Below are 22971 nucleotides of genomic sequence, written 5' to 3' on the forward strand. Positions count from 1 at the left end.
ATTTATATAGTTGACTTCTGTAGTCCATTTACAGTGATACTAGAATACACTTGAGAAAACTGAACTCCTCGGGTCAGTTTCCAACACTCTTCAACCTGTTTTAACTGCAAGTGTGTACGCTTCGTTCACTTAAGCCTACTTAAGCCTATGCGTAAGCCTTAAACCTAAGTATAGATAATGCTGGACTAAAAAGTATGCTCAATAGTGAATCTTCCCTCAGTGTGAGACAAAACAGGAGTGACCATGATAAAACATGTTTTTTATTGATATCAGAAAAAATACATCACTCTTCACGAGAACAGAGGGGACAAATGCAACACTCCATTATGTGTCATCTGCCTGTTTGGCAAGTTTGCTCTTCCTCAGAAGTTCGTCATTTAATTTCTTCAGATGTTTTGTTCGACTCTCAAGCCTTCGGTGCCATTCGTCTCGCAGCCTATGTAAAGACAAAGGATTATAGTTTTTTTTAAAGTCAGACACATTCCATAAGCCATACGTTTCCAATATTGCTTTAGGCTACTTAATTGTATGTGTATTGTTAGGACAATGGATTTTTTTCTAGCCTGGTTACAGATCTGTTTGTGCTTTTACCTACTCCATTAGCAAGAGAGCAGAAACAGACGGGCACCCAGGCAAAATTTCTTCGACAATTCCTCTAGGACTTCCAATGGGTTTATTATTTGTGACACCGTGCTCTTGTAAAGGATGGCTCTGCCACCTTCCTCACATCTACTTGGCTTATTGCATTTGTTGCTGCTGTGACACTGCTATGGCACTGCTGTGTCTGATAATCCTCTAACCTTCAAGCAGCACAGGCTATTGTAGGACAGCTAAGCATGGAATATGGCATCCCCTAATATCACTCAACACTCTCTGATTATCATATCGGATTCCCTAAAGTTTTTCCAGTCCTTCTCAGATCAGGGATATACACATGATTACATGGACTAGCCACGGACTAGCCATGGGGTTATGAGATATTAGAGTGCGCTTTTGCTTCTGTGATTAGAGATTCTTATGGCCAAGTACTTTAATACGATTGTCAGTGTAAGTTGTCCTGAGATGCCCTTAGCGTTAACATATTGCTCGTAACAAGATCATGGTCTGTTACATGTTGCAGATGCGTCGAAAGTGATATCGCCTAAATTGTGGAAGTTTTATCACTCACAGCAGGATGTATTCCTAATCCAAATATGAAGAAGAAAAGTTCTGCAAAAACATAAATAAATAGACCTTTGTTTCCCTTGAGTACCCTTTCCTCATATCCTGTACAGTATTCTTATAGCACAGAAGTGTATCCCTTCAGAATGTCCAACAATACTTACTTGGTGAGAGCACTATTTTTCTTCCTCATGTCTTCAGTTTCTGTCCTTTGGTCGTGTTTAGCAATTTTTTGTTCCCAGAGATCTTTTATAAAAAGCTTATCATGAATAAGAGCCACATTCATTTCCTAGAAGAAAATACACATCTAATTAGTTAACATGGACTCACTTAAATTCTGTTAGATTTGATTCTGGTTTGAAAAAGCTAAGCAATGTCTCACATTTCTCAATGGCTCAGAAAATCAATGTCAATTATGTTTATTCTTGACAGTAATACATTTTTCATCTTGAACATGTATTTGTATAGTAGTAGCTAGTAGCTACAGTATATGTAGTCAGATATTAGTGATGAGACAATGAGTTCCAACCAGCTGGAATAATAAGAGGAACAGCATGCATAGATCCTTAAAACCAACCTTCTGTGGGTATGAATCTTCTTCTCCCAAAGAGCCTCAATGTCACAGGATGTACTGTGTAGTCCTGTCGTGGTGGATGTGGTGCCGATGAAAGACTCCCCTCTCCCGCGTCCCCTGCTGAGCTTTATTTAAGAGCCGACAACATAAGACCTTCGTGTCATCTGGCCTTTTTGAGAAGAGTTTGGAAGGGAGGGGAAAACATAACGTTACTTCCCTTTGTTACGTCTGATGACATTACGTTTAGAGGGGACCTATAGCACGGCTGTAGTAGTGCTCAGCTCAGCATTAGGGGCCTCCCACACTGGCCTTATTCTAACCACCCCCACTACTCCAATGACACCAGCACCAAAAGAAGGATTGGCTTGTTCTGTTCATTCTGGCTAGATCACATTAGTCATTTGATATCATCCTCTTTTATTCAATTTGAATGGCTCGCGCCACATTTTAAGACGGTGGCCCCTGAGAGGAGAGAGCAGCAAGGCTAGGCTGGGTAGCTGTGGATCGTGTTACTTGGAAAACTGATGTATGTATCAGGTTTTAATTTATGACCAGAAAATCCTTGACATCTTCTTGACAACTCCTTTACTCCTTATGACAACCTCAATGATTGGATGAACTGTTGCACTTGCAATATAAAGACACTGGCTCCGGTCCAAACACTTAAAAGACACACCTTATCCTCTCAGCCCTCAAATTAAGTGGACACTTCTGATGATGTGTCATGACGTCTGACGAGAATAAACTTGCAGGGAAAGGGGCGAGGGAGGAAGGAATGATTTTTAAATGGACCACCCTTGGCCGGAAATTAGTTCATCCCGTGATGATTGTGTTTTCAGCCACCGGGAGCTTGTGGGTGCTTTATATGCACTACAGTCAATTATGAGTGCATGTCTACTTATATTAAATATATAATTAATATAAGCCTACTGTATGAAAGCTAGCAAATTAATTAGCTAACATTTGCCTTCCTAGCTGGAACTTCAGAAGAAGGAAAATGTTTTATTTCTACAATTTCCAAAAGATAACCAAACAAAAACATATTTACTTTTTACAAGATGTGTTTGTGCCGTCATGTGCATTAGTAGCGCAATTTCGAACGTATTTGCATTTGTTTTTACTTACACTTGTATGTTGACTTCTCCATTGATGTTGTTTTTACGTTTTCGCAGACTTTTCTTAGCGGATGTACTATTGTCGCGAATTGAATTATGGGGAGTTTCAGGCCCCGGAGTGAACATAATTGTACACTTGCAAAGCCGACTAAACACAAGGGCTGAGGGGCTTACGTTGCAAACTTCCCTTGCTTGGCTAATCATTTGGACTGCCCTCCAAGATGGTGACATAAGGGCATAAGGTGAGGGTAAGTGGACGAGGGTGTGTCTTTTAAATGTTTGGACTGCAGCCACTGTTTGAAGCTGCAATTGATATTAAGTGTTTTTTGTGTGTTAACTGACTGCCGATGAAGGGTAATAGTATTGGTTCTGAAAATGTTATACTGCCACTACTCCTTTGTTTTAACTCTCTGAAAACAATAGCGCAAGACGACACTCATCCTAAAAAAAAGAAAATGTTTTGATATCCCTACAAATTCTTAAAATTGAATTGCATTTATTTTATCTTTGCTTAAAAACTAGAAGTTTTATATAGTCATCTATGCCATCTTGACATGACTGGTTAATGTATACAATATAGATACATTTCACAATAAATCTGATTCATTAATTGAATTTTACTATTATAATTTCTCCTCTTAGTCCATAGAACATACTTGTTTTCTTTGTATAGTGAACTTAACCTGTCTCAGATGTGTGATAAAGTTTCCCTCATAATGTTGGCCTTACAAACTTTTTTTAATAAACAAGGCTATAAAATCCAAAATAACTTTTCATCACATGGATCTTTTTAATATGAATAGGTTATAACGTCTAAAAAGCTCAATAAATCATTGCTATATAAATCAACCACAACAATCAAGCCGCCACTCACATGCTGAATGAGGTCTAAAATGAAGACAATTGGTATCCCACTCCCATTCCCATTCCCATAGTATTGCACCAGACATGTCCAAGGCAGAACGATGACAACATTTACTTCGGCCAATCAGTGAAAGGGGCACAGAGAACATTGTGTGGAGAGAGAAAGTGATCTATGTTGGCCATGAGGCAATTAACACTGGTGGTCAGTGTAACAAATACTTTTTGGAGAGGGTAGCTGTGATGATAAATGTGATAACACATGTCTGACATTTAATTTCCTCTGGGTGTGACACACTGTACGCCAACGCTATTAAAAATAGGTAACAAGGGTTGTCATGTGGTCTATTTTGGGTACAGCCAGAGCCTTTGCTAACATACTATAATTACACTATCATTCCCATATACTGATTCAGTTGTCTTTGGATACATTTTGGAAGAGTAATCAATCAATAATTACCTCCCTAAGTACAGTTATAATAATATAGGCATCTGAATCAATATTGAATATATCCAGCTATGTGAATGATATGCCAACTCTCAAGGAATTAGTTGGGACTGAGAGTGAAGAGAGCATACATTCACACACTTCAGACTCATCTTCCATTTAAAACAAAAGCACAAGAGACAAATATTTTGTGAAAGGCTAGAAAATGTCTTGTTGATGAAAAAAACATGATTTGAAATAATTCCAAATGACAATAGCGCTGCATTAAAATGAACTCGCATTGCTCCTTTTTTGGATACAGAATATCATAAAATGAAGGTGGATAGTTTGGGAAGTGCAAATTAAACAAAAAATAAAACTGGTATACAGTGCATTTGGAAAGTATTCAGACCCCTTGATTTCTTCCACATTTTGTTACGGCCTTTTTCTAAAATGGATTAAATAAAACATTTTCCTCAGCAATCTACACACAATACCCCATAATGATAAAGCGAAAACATGCTTCTTGAAATGTTTGCAAATGTATAAAAAAAAACAACAGAAATACCTTATCTACATAAGTATTCAGACCCTTTGCTATGAGACTCGAAACTGAGCTCAGGTGCATCCTGTTTCCATTGATCATCCTTGAGATGTTTCTACAACTTGATTGGAGTCCACCTGTGGTAAACAGGTTGACAGTGCATGTCAGAGCAAAAACCAAGCCATGAGGTCGAAGGAATTGTCCGTAGAGCTCCGAGACAGAATTGTATCGAGGCACAGATCTGTGAAAGGGTACCAAACAATGTCTGCAGCATTGAAGGTCCCCAAGAACACAGTGGCCTCCATAATTCTTAAATAGAAGAAGTTTGGAACCACCAAAACTCTTCCTACAGCTGGCCTCCCGGCTAAACTGAGCAATTGGGGGAAAAGGGCCTTGTTCAGGGAGGGGACCAAGAACCCGATGGTCACTCTGACAGAGCTCAAGAGTTCCTCTGTGGAGATGGGAGAACCTTCCAGAAGGACAACCATCTCTGAAGCACTCCACCAATCAGGCTTTATGGCAGAGTGGCCAGACAGAAGCCACTCCTCAGTAAAAGGCACCTAAAGACTCTCAGACCATGAGAAACAAGATTCTCTGGTCTGATGAAACCAAGATTGAACTCTTTGGCCTGAATGCCAAGGGTCACGTCTGGAGGAAACCTGGCACCATCCCTATGGTGAAACATGGGGGTGGCAGTGTCATGCTGTGGGGATGTTTTTCAGCGGCAGGGACTGGGTGACTAGTCAGGATCAAGGGAAAGATGAACGGAGCAAAGTACAGAGAGATCCTTGATGAAAACCTGCTCCAGATTGCTCAGGACCTCAGACTTGGGCGAAGGTTCACTTTCCAACAGGGCAACGACCCTAAGCACACAGCCAAGACAACACAGGAGTGGCTTCGGGACAAGTCTCTGAATGTCCTTGAGTGGCCCAGCCAGAGCCTGGACTTGAACCCGATCGAACATCGCTGGAGAGAGCTAAAACTAGCTTTGCAGCGATGCTCCCCATCCAACCTGACAAAGCTTGAGAGGATCTGCAGAGAAGAATGGGAGAAACTCCCCAAATACAGGTGTTCCAAGCTTGTAGCATCCTACCCAAGAAGACTCAAGGCTGTAATCACTGACAAAGGTGCTTCAACAAAGTACTGAGTAAAGGGTACACACAATACCTCATAATGACAAAGCAAAAACTGTTTTTTATAAATTAGCCAAAATGTATAAAAACCTATTTTTGCTTTGTCATTATGGGGTATTGTGTGTAGATTGATGAGGAAAAAAATGACTAAATCAATTTTAGAATAAGGCTGTAACGTAACAAATTGTAGAAAAAGTCAAGTGTTCTGAATACTTTCCGAGTGCACTGTATTTATCTTTGAAATAAAAGGTGCTAAATAGAACCATCAGTGGCGACCTATCATTCAGGGCAGGTGGGCAGAGCCCCACCTTTTTTTTTTGCCTGTTTTGCATGTTATTTTGTCATCAGCTTGCAAACAATGTAAAAAAAGAATAATCATTGAGCTAATAAAGCCGCATACAAACATGGTCTCTTTTTTGCTTTCTTGACTAAGTCAGCTCCAAAATGCAGGTGTTTCAGCCTAGCTCAGTGCTTTCTGTGGTGGTGGCAGCCAGTGGAAAATACAGAGCGTAGGGTTTGGTAATGTTCTCTAGTTGCTCCTTGATTGGCTCAGTGTTCTCTCACTCATGGGAACACTACTTCACCGCAAGATCTACGGGGAGAGATTGAAAATTGAAGCCCCTGGGTGCTGCCATAGAGTTACATTAGAAGTGCCCATCCAAGAAGGCTGAAGGTCATTGGCCACAGATATAATGCTGTCAAATTGCATTATAACTACCGTAGCTTTGAATGGACTGATCGTGTCAACATCATACTTTCAAAGTTTTAGCTCGCATTCATCATCATGAATCAAGTCCACAATCTACTGGCAAATCCTTTTCATTCCTTGTCACATAAAGAGAAATTATAGATAAAGTGTATCGGTACTCTTTGGCCATTGGACATTAACATTACACAACAAGTTGGATGTCGAAAATTCAACAATGAATGGTTTGGAAGAAATCAGTGGCTAACTGCAAGCGTTGCAAAACAATCACTTGCCTGCTATTCCTGCTATTAAGGGTCTCTTTTCCAAACTTAAATGATAAACATTCAACATTGGCCATGTTGTCAATCCAGCATGACTTCTGCCACGATCAAAACAACTGGAATCTCGGAATTGGGAAAACTCAGACTTCCGTGAGTTCAAGACAATTGAGAACTGAAAAAGACTAGCTCCATTTTGAACGGTCATCCAACTCGGAATTCCAAGTCGGGACCTCGGCCTCTTTCTAGAGCTCTGACCTGAAGATCACGGACATCATGATTCTACCTTGTTTTTTTCAGAATTCCCAGTTGTCTTGAAAGCACCATAAATCCAGAGAATGCCAGACTTTGATGGCAAAGTTTGATGAGAAAATTTGCCCACAAAGGACCACTGCGCCATCTTCCTGTTCAAGTGAGCACAGTTCAACAAGTCCAAATATGTCTTGTATGCTGCTGCATAAATTATGTAATATGCCAGTGAGATATGTATACTGTAGCTAAGGAAGTAACACTAAGTGTATATTGTGTAGTAAGCTGTTAGTAGCCCATGTGCATCACCCTGAAAATGTGGTCCCTTTTATCCTCATAACTTAGCCTACTGTTCTGACTTGGTGGTGCACATGTAGCCTATAGCCTGTTTTAGAGAAATGTCATCATCGAATATTGTAAGAGCTTTCATTGTCGGCTTATATGCCCTCTTTATTTATCCTACAGTTCTGACTTTGTGTACAGGGAGAATACTGTAAGAGTGGCCCATGATCTGAAAACAAAGTTATATTGACTACGTCAGTCCTAGCTCGTTCCTTAATATCTTAATCTAAATTATGAAATGCCTCTTATCCGCTCGTCGTCCCCTTATGCCATAGTTTGTACATCTCAAATGTCATTAGAAACCACATTTGTTTAAGCAAGTCAGCCATATCAGCTATGTTTTTTAAAAGGCAGTAAATGAGGCTGAATTAAGTGTTTCGCTGCCAGACAAGGCTCCACTGATAGCCAGGTGTAGCAGAGGTAAGGTGTTGGGACTGCTGTTGGGATAGCTTTATGTACAATTGAAGTCGGAAGTTTACATACACTTAGCTTGGAGTCAATAAAACTCGTTTTTCAACCACTCCACAAATGTCTTGTTAACAAACTATAGTTTTGGCATGTCGGTTAGGACATCTATGCGTTCTGTCTCCTAAAGATGAACGTATTTTGGTACTAAAAGTGCAAATCAATCCAAGAACAACAACAAGGGACCTTGTGAAGATGTTGGAGGAAACAGCTACAAAAGTATCTTTATCCACAGTAAAAACGAGTCCTATATCGACATAACCTGAAAGGCCGATCAGCAAGGAAGAAGCCACTGCTCCAAAACCACCATAAAAAAGCCAGACTACGGTTTGCAACTGCACATGGGGACAAAGATCGTACATTTTGGAGAAATGTCCTCTGGTCTGATGAAACAAAAATAGATCTGTTTGGCCATAATGACCATCGTTATGTTTGGAGGAAAAAGGGGGAGGCTTGCAAGCCGAAAAACACCATCCGAACCGTGAAGCACGGGGGTGGCGGCATCATGTTGTGGGGGTGCTTTGCTGCAGGAGGGACTGGTGCACTTCACAAAATAGATGGCATCATGAGGAAGAAAAATGATATGGATATTTCGAAGCTCAAGACATCAGTCAGGAAGTTAAAGCTTGGTCGCAAAGGGATCTTCCAAATGGACAATGACCCCAAGCATACATCCAATGTTGTAGCAAAATGGCTTAAGGACAACAAAGTCAAGGTATTGGGGTGGCCATCACAAAGCCCTGACCTCAATTCTATAGAAAATGTGTGGGCAGAACTGAAAAAGCGTGTGCGAGCAAGGAGGCCTACAAACCTGACTCAGTTACACCAGCTCTGTCAGGAGGAATGGGCCAAAATTCATCCAACTTATTGTGGGAAGCTTGTGGATGGCTACCCAAAACATTTGACCCAAGTTAAACAATTTAAAGGCAATACTACCAAATACTAATTGAATGTATGTAAACTTCTGACACACTGGGAATGTGATGAAAGAAATAAAAGCTGAAATAAATCTCTACTATTATTCTGACATTTCACATTCTTAAAATAAAGTGGTGATCCTAACTGACCTAAGACAGGGAATTTTTACTAGGATTAAATGTCAGGAATTGTGAAAAGCAGAGTTTAAATGTATTTGGCTAAGGTGTATGTAAACTTCCGACTTCAGCTGTATGTCCTAACAGTTTGTAGGCACCGTTTGTCACCATTATAGTGCAATTGATGTATTGTTTAGTGTTGTGTTGATTAATGGCTTTGCTGGCATGCATCAAAACATGTTTTGGGGAGTTTGCCCCACCAAGATGTACATGCTAAAATCACCATTGGATGGAATAAATGATGATGAACTTCAGTGTGGTGAAAGTGCACAGTGATGAGCTTGATGCTGCTTTCCAATACATATTGAGGGTCTTATTCTGGTGACATGATGATCGATGCTTGACTGCCATTTGAGAAATACAAATATTCTCGCTCTTATCCATAATAATCTCATCATGTAGACTAGCCAACCCGCACAGCATACCCGCGCTGTATCTGCAAGCTGTTGGCTAGAGCGCAGGTGCCAAGACCAGAGTAGGCACATTTGCTATTTGACAGTTTTTGTGACTAAACTATCAGGTAGAGTTGAAAATGCGATGGAAACACATTGAACTTCAGAATTGTATTCAGTACATGAAAACTTAAGTGAAAAAGTACATTTTGTGTGCACTACCTCATCATGCACTGATTTTTATTCGCAACAAGTCCGTTTGGAGGAAAATGCTCACATTCTCTTCATGTGGATTCCAGAATATTCACATGAAAATCTATTCCCAATTGGATGGAAACCTAGCTACTGATGTTCTTTTCTATACATAAGATCATACATAATTATTGCCTGATGATCTTCTGAACTTCCCAATACCTTTCTGATGCATTTCAGTCACTTCAAACCATACTTCCTTCAGATTGAAATACTGTCAAAAGTACTGTCAGACTGATTTGTAATAGACTGTCATAGCCTCAATTTAAAGAGTAAACATTGGCCATTGATTACATCACTTTTTTACATAGACGTGTCACACATTTTATTAAATATCAAAATGAGGTCTCTCCAGGTGTAGCATAAGACTGGTAACACAATGTATGGGGTCCTCATTACAGTGTAATTAGGGGTTCACAGTAAACTGTGAAACCTATTGTTATTCAAAAACAAATTATTGACCTTGTCAATTAACTCAAGCATAGATTGGTATTTTTTTGTTTTGGTACACTAGAGGACATGAGTAACATGGTCAAAAATAATGGCACCAATTGGCCTATAGGTGGCGCCGTTATAAGCAGTCTCACATAAACCCTCATATCCGCTGCCCCGTTTGACCTAGGGACTTGTTTGTAGGTCTGTCAGGATATATTTTCCTCCATCTTAGAAATTTTTGAAAACCTTTGAAAAACGTATTCTCATGAACCATAAGTTCAAATAACACCAAATGTGTATGTAGGCCCATGGTATATCTCTTAACTTAGTTTGAGAAAAGCTAAGGGATTGGTTAAGAGATGGCTGAGTTATTGACAAATCAAAAATCAGATTTTACGTGTCCATTTAAACCACTGTAAATCCACTCCACAGTGGCCTATCAACTTGTCATCGCTACCATGGGCGTCCCTAAAATGAACCTTTCAACAGCTTCTTATCTCATATTATTTTGGGATTCCTCCAGTCCGGTACATGCGTTGCTTTCTGCAAGTATGGACAACCCCACTGGGCACAGACGTCAGTTCAGTTTTTATTTACATTTGTAAACTAACGTGAATATAACACGAAATCAACAAAAAAGGTCGCCATGTCATTGGATTTAGGTAAAAAAATACTATATTCACTTATGTTGTTGACTTTTTTGAAATCGAATCAGTTTCCACGTTGATTCAGCATCGTCACATTGAATTTCGTTGAAATTACGTGGAAACATTGATTCAACGAATATTTTCCCAGTGGGATGGAAAGTGTGTAACAATTGAAACCAAGGTGTAACATGGCAACCTCATAATGTTGCGAGGGGAAATTACCCCCAAATGCACTATGCTTTTGAAATTGTACCTTTGATTTATAATATTTAATTAATGTGCAACTTTTACAAGTTTTCAACCACAGTGTTCATATTCATAAAATGATCCACATAATGATGTTGAAACTTCTGTTTCTTGGGTCACAGAATGCCTTTTCTTTTTTGGTGGGTGGCCCTTGGACTACAACTCTAAATAATTTTTTTAAACACATAATAAACAGTTATGGTTAAAATTGAGAGATAGTCATTCAGTGCTTGCCAAATTGTGATCCTATTAGGCTTGGTTTAATAATGGTTTATAAATGCACTTTAAATGGGCATAAGACAACATATTTTTTCATCATGTAACCTTGCAAGGGTTTCACGGTTGAAACCCATTCTCATTTTTGGATGAGATGCATTGGTGCATTTATAAGTCACAGGAAATAAGGCTTCATGTCAAGATCTGCCCATCTGTGCAACGCGCTCTAAAAAAGGAAGACCTCAAATGTGCCCACAATTTGTGTTGACACTGACATGAAAGTGCGCAAAGAACCGGGATTGAGACAAAAGTTGTGTGCAAAATCCAGACATAAGAGAATGCTGTGAAAGAACCAAGTGTTTGAGCAGGAAAAAGGAAGATGGCGGAAGTGGATGCCAGGGTTGCAGTAACGGTACGTGGGTAAAATCACTGGGGAAACCAAGCCAGTAAAAAAGCTATATTACAACCTATGTTATGATAATTGCTTTGTTTGCTCTATAACCCATTCGTTCATACACCAACTTGATATTGCCTACAATAAGGCGGAGACAACAAAAATACCCCCCCCAATCTAATCTGCTATGCGGAGGCGATTAAAAGAGTTGAGAAAACAAGTGACTCAGCTGATAATATGGTAGCCTGTAGGCCAAGTAAATGTTTGCTGCCAGTGAAAAGATACCATGTGCGTTAAGGTGGATTTTGTGGCATTCATGCCACAGTTATAATCTGTACAGGTTAAGTGTCAAAGAAACTAGACATTATTGTGGCTGCGTCAGAAATTTCTTTGGGAATTAGGAGTTTACATTGGAGACTTTCAAGGGGTACTGGCGCCAATATACCATAGAAGAAGAAGTGTTGTGGATGAGACAAAATCGTCCATACAGGAGAGAGAATATAGGTTTTTCGAAGCAATTTGTTTAGCTTTTTGGATACAGTAATTGTGCTGGATGATTTAGCACAGGTAGCTAGTTAGCATTTGCCAGCTAGCCAGCCTAGTGTTGGCTAGCTAACGATAGCTTGCTAGCTAGCCAGCTAACATTATCTATGCTAAATCATCCAGCAGAATACCAACAACTAGCTAGCTACGTTAGCTGCCGTTTTTGGTAGGCCTACCAACTAGGCTAGACAGTTGGCCAACTAACTTAGTTAACATCTACACAGAATATACTTTCCATGCTTGCTAGTTTTCTAACCTTGACAGCTAACATTAGTTACCTAGCTAACTACCTAAAGCTGGCAAATAGCTAGCTAGCTGGGCTCTACGGTCAAGTTCTTCCCTGAACCTTGTTCTCAGGGTATCTGTACCCAAGAGTATTGCGTGAGGCACATTCAGCATGTTAACCTTAGGTAGCTAGCTACATGTGTCAACACACCTATATATACAGTCGTGGCCAAACGTTTTGAGAATGACACAAATATAAATTTTCACAAAGTCTGCTGCCTCAGTTTGTATGATGGCAATTTGCATATACTCCAGAATGTTATGAATAGTGATCAGATGAATTGCAATTAATTGCAAAGTCCCTCTTTGCCATGCAAATGAAGTAAATCCCCCAAAAACATTTCCACTGCATTTCAGCCCTGCCACAAAAGGACCAGCTGACATCATGTCAGTTATTCTCTCGTTAACACAGGTGTGAGTGTTGACGAGGACAAGGCTGGAGATCACTCTGTCATGCTGATTGAGTTCGAATAACAGACTGGAAGCTTCAAAAGGAGGGTGGTGCTTGGAATCATTGCTCTTCCTCTGTCAACCATGGTTACCTGCAAGGAAGCACGTGCCATCATCATTGCTTTGTACAAAAAGGGCTTCACAGGCAAGGATATTGCTGCCAGTAAGATTGCACCTAAATCAACCATTTATCGGATCATCAAGAACTTCAAGGAGAGCGGTTCAATTGTTGTGAAGGCTTCAGGGCACCCAAGAAAGTCCAGCAAGCGCCAGGACCATCTCCTAAAGTTGATTCAGCTGCGGGATCGGGGCACCACCAGTACAGAGCTTGCTCAGGAATGGCAGCAGGCAGGTGTGAGTGCATCTGCATTCACAGTGAGGCGAATACTTTTGGAGGATGGCCTGGTGTCAAGAAGGGCAGCAAAGAAGCCACTTCTCTCCAGGAAAAACATCAGGGACAGACTGATATTCTGCAAAAGGTACAGGGATTGGACTGCTGAGGACTGGGGTAAAGTCATTTTCTCTGATGAATCCCCTTTCTGATTGTTTGGGGCATCCGGAAAAAAGTTTGTCTGGAGAAGACAAGGTGAGCGCTACCATCAGTCCTGTATCATGCCAACAGTAAAGCATCCTGAGACCATTCATGTGTGGGGTTGCTTCTCAGCCAAGGGAGTGGGCTCACTCACAATTTTGCCTAAGAACACAGCCATGAATAAAGAATGGTACCAACACATCCTCTGAGAGCAACTTCTCCCAACCATCCAGGAACAGTTTGGTGACGAACAATGCCTTTTCCAGCATGATGGAGCACCTTGCCATAAGGCAAAAGTGATAACTAAGTGGCTCGGGGAACAAAACATCAATATTTTGGGTGCATGGCCAGGAAATTCGCCAAACCTTAATCCCATTGAGAACTTGTGGTCAATCCTCAAGAGACGGTTGGACAAACAAAAACCCACGAATTCTGACAAACTCCAAGCATTGATTATGCAAGAATGGGCTGCCATCAGTCAGGATGTGGCCCAAAGTTAATTGACAGCATGCCAGGGCGGATTGCAGAGGTCTTGAAAAAGAAGGGTCATCACTGCAAATATTGACTCTTTGCATCAACATCATGTAATTGTCAATAAAAGCCTTTGACAAAAACATCTAAAGACACTGAGGCAGCAGACTTTGTGAAAATTAACATTTGTGTCATTCTCAAAACTTTTAGCCACAACTGTTCACTCCTTGGGTATCTTTACTATTTATGTTTTTTGACAACAACTGTACACTCCTTGGGTATCTTTACTATTTATGTTTTTTGACAACTTTTACTTTTATTTCGCTACATTCCTAAAGAAAATAATGTGCTTTTTACTCCATACATTTTCCCTGACACCCAAAAGTACTTGGGCTATCCGTAAATTAAAAAAAAAAGACAATTGTGCAGTCTTGTTTGCTTAATATAAAGAGTTTGAAATTATTTATACTTTCACTTTTGATACTTAAGTATATTTAAAACCAAATACGTTTGGACTTTTACTCAAGTAGGATTTTACTGGGTGACTTTCACTTTTACTTGAGTCATTTTCTATTAAGATATCTTTACTTTTACTCAAGTATGACAATTGGGTACTTTTTACACCACTGAGGCTAGGTCCTTTTCAATGTAAACACTACCTAGCTTATTAAGCACCATTATTAGTATAATACTAGTTGAATAACACAACTAGGTATCTAGGCATAGCTACGGACTAAATCCTAAATAATAGAAATCATGATAATGATGATTACAGAGGAAGGTTTCTAGCTATACTGTCTCTGAGTCTGATGATAGCTAGCTAGTAGGCTAATTGTCTTTGCTAACGTTGCATTATTTTTCTCAAATTTTACCACAGATTTCCACAAGTTCTCAGACTCCAGGATAGGAAAACATTTTTACAAGAAAGAAACAGATGAAGACATAGATGTTTCCATTGTTATTTCTATTGTTGCTTGGGGGAATACATTTCTGTTTTCTCTGAATTACTTAGCTACCTAGGCTACTCACCATACTCTTGGCTGCAGATTTGAATCACCACTAAAATAGTTATTTTTTGCAATTGAGTAAACCCATATCTTTGTTTAATCTAGTTAATCAAATGATTAATCCAATAATACAAATCCTTATTATTTTGTAAGAAATGTAAGGTTGTTTTACATGTTGCAATAAAGTTAACTAGAAGCTCATCTTTTGTTTGTTGGTATTTTCACTCGGTAATGATTAGTAAGTAGGTACTGTATATGGTAATTGCTCATTGGTAACCTATATATGTAGGTAATGTACAATGTAGGTACACAATAATTACACGTAAGTACCCCTCAATGTACACTTCATTTTAACTAGCTAAATTCTGTGTAACACCAGTAATTACGTTGTACTTAGGCAGATATTACATTGTACTTTGCCAGATATTACATTGTACTTTGCCAGCAGCATACCACCCTGCATCCCACTGCTGGCTTGCTTCTGAAGCTAAGCAGGGTTGGCCCCTGGATGAGAGACCAGTTGCTGCTGGAAGTGGTGTTGGAGGGCCAGTAGGAGGCACCCTTTCCTCTGGTCTAATAATAATAATAATATCCCAATGCCCCAGGGCAGTGATTGGGGACATTGCCCTGTGCAGGGTGCTGTCTTTCGGATGGGATGTTAAATGGGCGTCCTGACTCTCTGTGGTCACTAAAGATCCCATGGCATTTATTGTAAGAGTAGGGGTGTTAACCCTGGTGTCCTGGCTAAATTCTCAATCGGACCTTCATACCATCATGGTCACCGAATCATCACCAGCTTACAATTGGCTTATTCATTCCCCCTCCTCTCCCTTGTAACTACTCCCCAGGTCATTACTGTAAATGAGAATGTGTTCTCAGTCAACTTACCTGGTAAAAAATATTACATATACTATTGTGTTTATCCTACCACCTGGATGGAGCTTCCGGAAGCCTCAGGATGGGTAACGTACTATGTAAGTACACATTTTTTACAAGTGTGTACCCCTCAAGATACACTTCATTTTAACTAGCTAAATCCTGTGTAACAACTAGTAATTACACTGTACACTGTACTTAAAAAAAAAAAATAATAATAAATAAAAATATTACATGTACTCTATGGTGTATTAGTGCATTTATTCTCACACTTGGATGGCGCTTCCAGAAACTTAAATTAGGGCCAGGTTGTCAGGATGGGTAATGTACTGTATAAGTACACATTAGTTACAAGTAAGTACCCTGCAAGATACACAGGATTTAGCTAGTTAAAATGAAGTGTAACAACTAGTAATTACATTGTACTTAAGGAAAGATTACATGTACTATGCTTTAAAATAGCATCTTATTCCTCACCTGGGATGACACTGGTATTAGATATGTTTTCTTAAAGGATCCCAACCTTAGTAACAGTTGTTAATGAATCGGATGCAGCTGAGAAGAAGCAAAACAATAAGAAAAAGTAAAGATGTCTGAATACTTTCCGATTTCACTGTATATGATGATCATATGTGGATGCGTGTGCCTGTGTGTAGAGTAAATATAAATGTGTGTGCGTATTATGTTTCTTAGCCTCACTGTCGAGATGGATCACGTGACTGGTGAAGCAACGCACATCCGTGTTGTCTCCGTACTGCTGTACTGTTTGCTGCTACTTGGCTACCTGCAAAACGTTTTTTCTTTTTAATAACTATTTAATCAAACTCTGTATTTAACAAATTTACCAAGGTCTTAGTTTTGTCCTCACAAAACTTTTTTTAACCTGTTGGGGCTAGGGGGCAGTATTTACACGGCCGGATAAAAAACGTACCCAATTTAATCTGGTTACTAATCCTACCCAGTAACTTGAATATGCATATACTTATTATATATGGATAGAAAACACCCTAAAGTTTCTAAAACTGTTTGAATGGTGTCTGTGAGTATAACAGAACTCATTTGGCAGGCAAAAACCTGAGAGATTCCTTTACAGGAAGTGGCCTGTCTGACCATTTATTGGCTTTCTTTGACATCTCTTCCAAAAACTAAGGATCTCTGCTGTTACGTGACACTTCCCACGGCTCCAATGGGCTCTCAGAGCCCGGGAAAAACCTGAATGACGTAATTCAAAGCACTGGCTGAAACACACGAGCGCTTTTGCTAAGTGGTCTATCAGAGGACAAAGGGCTTCATGCTCGTGCACTGTCCGCCCCCGTCTTTCTGTTTTTCCCTCTATTTACAGACACGCAGATTCCCGGTCGGAATATTATCGCTTTTCTACGAGATAAATTGCATAAAAATTGATTTTAAACAGCGGTTGACATGCTTCGAAGTACGGTAATGGAATATTTAGAAAATTTTTGTCACGAAATGCGCCATGCGCACGACCGTGATTTACCATTCTGATAGTGTCTAGAACGCACGAACAAAACGTCGCTGATGGAACATAACGATGGATTATTTGGGACCAAACCAACATTTGTTATTTAAGTAGAAGTCCTGGGAGTGCATTCTGACGAAGAACAGGAAAGGTAAGACCATTTTTCTTATAGTAAATATGATTTTGGTGAAGGCTAAACTTGCCGGGTGTCTAAATAGCTAGCCCGTGATGGCTGGGCTATGTACTTAGAATATTGCAAAATGTGCTTCATCCGAAAAGCTATTTTAAAATCGGACATATCGAGTGCATAGAGGAGTTCTGTATCTATAATTCTTAAAATAATTGTTATGCTTTTTGTGAACGTTTATCGTGAGTAATTTAGTAAATTGTTAGTAAATTCCCCCGGAAGTTTGCGGGGGTATGCTAGTTCTGAACGTCACATGCTAATGTAAAAAGCTGTTTTTTGATATAAATATGAACTTGATTGAACAAAACATGCATCTATTGTATAACATAATGTCCTAGGTGTGTCATCTGATGAAGATCATCAAAGGTTAGTGCTGCATTTAGCTGTCTTCTGGGTTTTTGTGACATTATATGCTAGCTTGAAAAATGGGTGTCTGATTATTTCTGGCTGGGTACTCTGCTGACATAATCTAATGTTTTGCTTTCGTTGTAAACCTTTTTTGAAATCGGACAGTGTGGTTAGATTAACGAGAGTCTTGTCTTTAAATAGCTGTAAAATAGTCATATGTTTGAGAAATTGAAGTAATAGCATTTCAAAGGTTTTGAAAATCTGTGCCACCAGTAAATACAGGTAGGAGTGTTTTAACCCCCTGGAAAGTCCACGTAGCCGGCTTCAGAGTTCAAGTGAAAGCCACATCTCAACATCAACTGTTCAGAGGAGACTGCGTGAATCAGACCTTCATGGTCAAATTTCTGTAAAGAAACCACTACTAAAGGACACCAATAAGAAAAAGAGACTTGCTTGGGCCAAGAAAGACGAGAAATGGACATTAGACCGGTAGAAAAGTGTCCTTTGATCTGATGAGTCCAAATTTGAGATATTTGGGTCCAACCGCCATGTCTTTGTGAGATGCAGAGTAGGTGAACGGATGATCTCGACATGTGTGGTTCCCACTGTGAAGCATGGAGGAGGAGGTGTGATGGTGCTTCGCTGGTGACATGGTCTGTGATTATTTAGAATTCAAGGCAAACTTAATCAGCATGGCTACCAAAGCATTCTGCAGCGATACGCCATCCCATCTGGTTTGCGCTTAGTGAGACTATCATTTGTTTTTCAACAGGACTATGACCCAAAACACACCTCCAGGCTGTGTAAGGGCTATTTGAACAAGAAGGAGAGTGATGGAGTGCTGCATCAGATGACCTGGCCTCCATAATCACCCGACCTCAACCCAATTGAGATGGTTTGGGATGAGTTGGACCCCAGTGTGAAGGAAAAGCAGCCAACAAGTGCTCAGCATATGTGGAAACTCCTTCAAGAGTGTTGGGAAAGCATTCCTCATGAAGCTGGTTGAGAGAATGCCAAGCGTGTGCAAAGCTGTCATCAAGGCATAGGGTGGCTACTTTGAAGAATCTCAAATATAAAATACATTTTGATTTGTTGAACATTTTGTTGGTTACTACATGATTCCATATGTATTATTTCATAGTTTTGATGTCTTCACTATTATTCTACAATGTGGAAAATAGTAAAAATAAAGAAAAACCCTTGAATGAGTAGGTGTGTCTAAACTTTTGACTGACCTGACTAGTTTCCCAGTCCATGCCGATGAAAAAAATGTCCACAGCATGATATTGCCACCACCATGCTCCACTGTGGGGATGGTATTCTAGGGGTGATGAGAGGTATGGGGTTTGCGTCAGACATAGCGTTTTCCTTGATGGCCAAAAAGCTCAATTTTAGTCTCATCTGACCGGAGTACCTTCTTCCATATGTTTGGAGAGTCTCCCACATGCCTTTTGGTGAACACCAAACGTGTTTGCTTATTTTGTTATTTAATTAATGGCTTTTTTCTGGCCACTCTTCCATAACGCCCAGCTCTGTGGAGTGTACGGCTTAAAATGGTCCTACAGTATGTACAGATACTCCAATCTGCGCTGTGGAGATTTGCAGCTCCTTCAGGGTTATCTTTGGTCTCTTTGTTGCCTCTCTGATTAATGCCCTCCTTGCCTGGTCCATGAGTTTTGGTGGGCGGCCCTCTCTTGGCGGATTTGTTGTGGTGCCATATTCTTTCCATTTTTAATAATGGATTTAATGGTGCTCCGTAGGATGTTCAAAGTTTCGAATATTTTTTTATAACCCAACCCTGATCTGTACTTCTCCACAACTTTGTCCCTGACCTGTTTGGAGAGCTCGTTGGTCTTCATGGTGCCGCTTGCTTTGCGATGCCCCTTGCTTAGTGGTTTTGCAGACACTGGGGCCTTTCAGAACAGGTGTATATATTAACTGAGATCATGTGACACTTAGATTGCACACAGGATGACTTTATATAACTAATTATGTGACTTCTGAAGGCAATAGGTTGCATCAGATCTAATTTTGGGGTTCATAGCAAAGGGGGGGAATACATATGCATGCACCACTTTTCCGTCTACATCTTTTTAGCATTTTTTGCAACAAGTCCTTTTTTTCATTTCCCTTCACCAATTTGGACTATTTTGTGTATGTCCATTACATGAAATCCAAATAAAAATCTATTTAAATTACAGTTTGTAATGCAACAAAATAGGAACAACGGCAAGGGGGATGAATACTTTTGCAAGGTACTGTATACAGTAATAGAGTGGGGATTGGAACCAGGTGTGTGTAATGATGACGAGACAAGTCCGGGGTTGATGAGTGAAGGGCGTTTGCCAGCAGTAGGTTCAGCAGCAGCTAGAAAGCCGGCGGCGCCGAACGCCTGAGCTGGACAAGAGGGGGAGCCAAAGTGAAGGCTGGTGTGACAGTATCACTCTCCTTGGTCAAATAGCCCTCACACAGGCTGGAGGTGTGTTGGGTCATTGTCCTGTTGAAAAACAAATGATAGTCCCACTAAACGCAAACCAGATGGGATGGCGTATCGCCGCAGAATGCCGTGATAGCAATGCTGTGCCTTGAATTCTAAATAAATCACCAACAATGTCACCAGCAAAGCACCCCCACACCATCACACCTCCTCCTCCATGCTTCATTTAAGATGGCGCCGAAGAGGATGGCTGACGTTTTACATGCTCCTAACCAACTGTGCTATTTTTCTTTTGTGTTGTTTGTAACTTATGTTTTAACTTATTTTGTACATAATGTTGGTGCTACCGTTTCTTACGACCAAAAATAACTTCCAGACATCAGAACAGCGATTTCTCACCTCAAACAGGAAGAAGCTTTTTCTTTAACGAGTCCGACGAGAAGGATATACTGCTTTCCCGGGAACAGGCACAAATCCCTGTCATTTGCATGAAGAAACGACGGAGGAAAAGGGGGCACAGGTCAGGCTGCCTTCTGAGAATCTGTAGGCGAGCGAGTAAACTCCCACTGGCATCCGTTCTACTGGCTAACGTGCAATCATTGGAAAATAAAATTGATGACCTACGATTCCGATTATCCTACCAATGGGACATTAAAAATTGTAATATCTTATGTTTCACCGAGTCGTGGCTGAACGATGACACGGATAATAAAGAACTGACGGGATTTTCCTTGCACCGGCAGAACAGAGAAGAAGCTACGTCTGGTAACACGAAGGGTGGGGTGTGTGTCTATTTGTCAATAACAGCTGGTGCGCGATGTCTAATATTAAAGAAGTCTCGAGGTATTGCTTGCCTGAGGTAGAGTACCTTATGATAAGCTGTAGACCACACTACCTACACAGAAAGTTCTCATCTATTTTATTTGTAGCCATCTATTTACCACCACAGACCGATGCTGGCAATAAGACCGCACTCAACCAACGCTATAAGGCCATAAGCAAACCAGAAAATGCTCATCCAGAAGTGGCACTCCTAGTGGCCGGGGACTTTAATGCAGGCAAACTTAACTCAGTTTTACCAGCATGTCACAAGTGCAACCAGAGGGAAAAAAACTCTAGACCACCTTTACTCCACTCACAGAGACGCATACAAAGCTCTCCCTCGCCCTATATTTGGCAAATCTGACCATAATTCTATCCTCCTGATTCCAGCTTACAAGCAAAAACTAAAGCTGGAAGTACCAGTGACTCGCTCAATTGCGGAAGTGGTCAAATGACGTGGATGCTACACTACAGGACTGTTTTGCTAGCACAGACTGGAATATGTTCCGGGATTCATCCAATGGCAATGAGGAGTATACCACCTCATCAGTAAGTGCATCGATGACGTCGTCCCCACAGTGACCGTACGTACATATCCCAACCAGAAGCCATGGATTACAGGCAACATCTGCATTGAGCTAAAGGTTAGAGCTGCTGCTTTCAAGGAGCGGGACACTAATCTGGACGCTTATAAGAAATCCCGCTATGCCCTCAGACGAACCATCAAACAAGCAAAGCGTCAATACAGGATTAAGATCGAATCCTACTTCACCTGCTCTGATGCTCGTCAGATGTGGCAGGGCTATGACTACAAAGGGAAACCCAGACGCGAGCTGCCCAGTGACGCGAGCCTACCATACAAGCTAAATTCCTTTTATGCTCGCTTCGAGGCCAGCAACACTGAAGCATGCACGAGAGCACCAGTTGTTCTAGGTGACTGTGTGATAACACTCTATTGCCGATGTGAGCAAGACCATTAAACAGGTCAACATTCACAAAGTCGCGGGGCCAGATGGATTACCAGGATGTGTATTCAAAGCATGCGTGGACCAACTGGCAAGTGTCTTCACTGACATTTTCATCCTCTCCTGTCTGAGTCTGTAATACCAACATGTTTCAAGCAGACCACCATAGTCCCTGTGCCCAAGGAAGTGAAGGTAACCTGCTGTAACCTCAATGATTACTGCCCCGTAGCACTCATGTCGGTAGCCATGAAGTGCTTTGAAAGGCTGGTCATGGCTCACATCAACAGCATCCTCCCTGATACCCTAGACCCACTCCATTCGCATACCGCCCCAACAGATCGACAGATGACGCAATCTTAATCGCACTCCACACCGCCCTTTCTCACCTGGAAAAAACCTATGTGAGAATGCTATTCATTGACTACAGCTCAGCGTTCAACACCATAGTGCCCACGAAGCTCATCACTAATCTAAGGACCCTGGGAATAAACACCTCCCTCTGCAACTGGATCCTGGACTTCCTGACGGGCCGCCCACAGGTGGTAATGGTAGGCAACAACACGTCTGCCATGCTCAACTCAGGGGTGTGTACTTAGTCCCCTCCTGTACTCCCTGTTCACCCACGACTGCATGGCCAAACAAGACTCCAACACCATCATTAAGTTTGCTGACGAAACAACAGTGGTAGGCCTCATCACCAACAATGATGAGACAGCCTATAGGGAGGAGGTCAGATAACTGGGAGTGTGGTGCAAGGACAACAACCTCTCCCTCAATGTGAGCAAGACAAAGGAGCTGATTGTGGACTACAGGAAAAGGAGGGATGAACAGGCCCCCATTAACATCAACAGGGCTGTAGTGGAGCGGGTTGAGAGTCGAGAACTATCATGGTCCAAACACACCAAGACAGTCGTGAAGAGGGCACAACAAAACCTATTTCCCCTCAGGAGACTGAAAAGATTTGGCATTGGTCCCAAGATCCTCAAAAAGTTCTTCAGCTGCACCATCGAGAGCATCCTGACCGGTTGCATCACCGCCTGGTATGACAACTGCTC

The 22971-nt window shown here is 40.9% G+C and overlaps 1 protein-coding gene across 1 annotated transcript; it reads right to left on the bottom strand.

Annotated features, from left to right (window-relative positions):
• Positions 1-238: 238 nt before the first annotated feature.
• Positions 239-1921, bottom strand: LOC115167752 (protein FAM240B). The gene is made up of 3 exons (XM_029722386.1): positions 1739-1921; positions 1326-1450; positions 239-436 (listed from the first exon to the last, which is right to left on the bottom strand). Exons 2-3 carry the CDS (start codon positions 1445-1447, stop codon positions 325-327), a joined length of 234 nt encoding a protein of 77 aa, XP_029578246.1. The 5' UTR covers positions 1448-1450; positions 1739-1921; the 3' UTR covers positions 239-324.
• Between the last annotated feature and the right edge of the window lie 21050 nt (positions 1922-22971).

Source organism: Salmo trutta, chromosome 29, assembly GCF_901001165.1.
Source record: "Salmo trutta chromosome 29, fSalTru1.1, whole genome shotgun sequence".
Classification (NCBI taxonomy): Eukaryota; Metazoa; Chordata; class Actinopteri; order Salmoniformes; family Salmonidae; genus Salmo; species Salmo trutta.

Excerpts from the sequence above, each read along its gene's own strand:
- LOC115167752 (XM_029722386.1), bottom strand. The coding sequence starts at position 1,447 with ATGAATGTGGCTCTTATTCATGATAAGCTTTTTATAAAAGATCTCTGG. Across the intron at positions 437-1,325 it reads AAAAATAGTGCTCTCACCAA|GCTGCGAGACGAATGGCACC; the intron begins GTAAGTATTGTT and ends GTCTTTACATAG.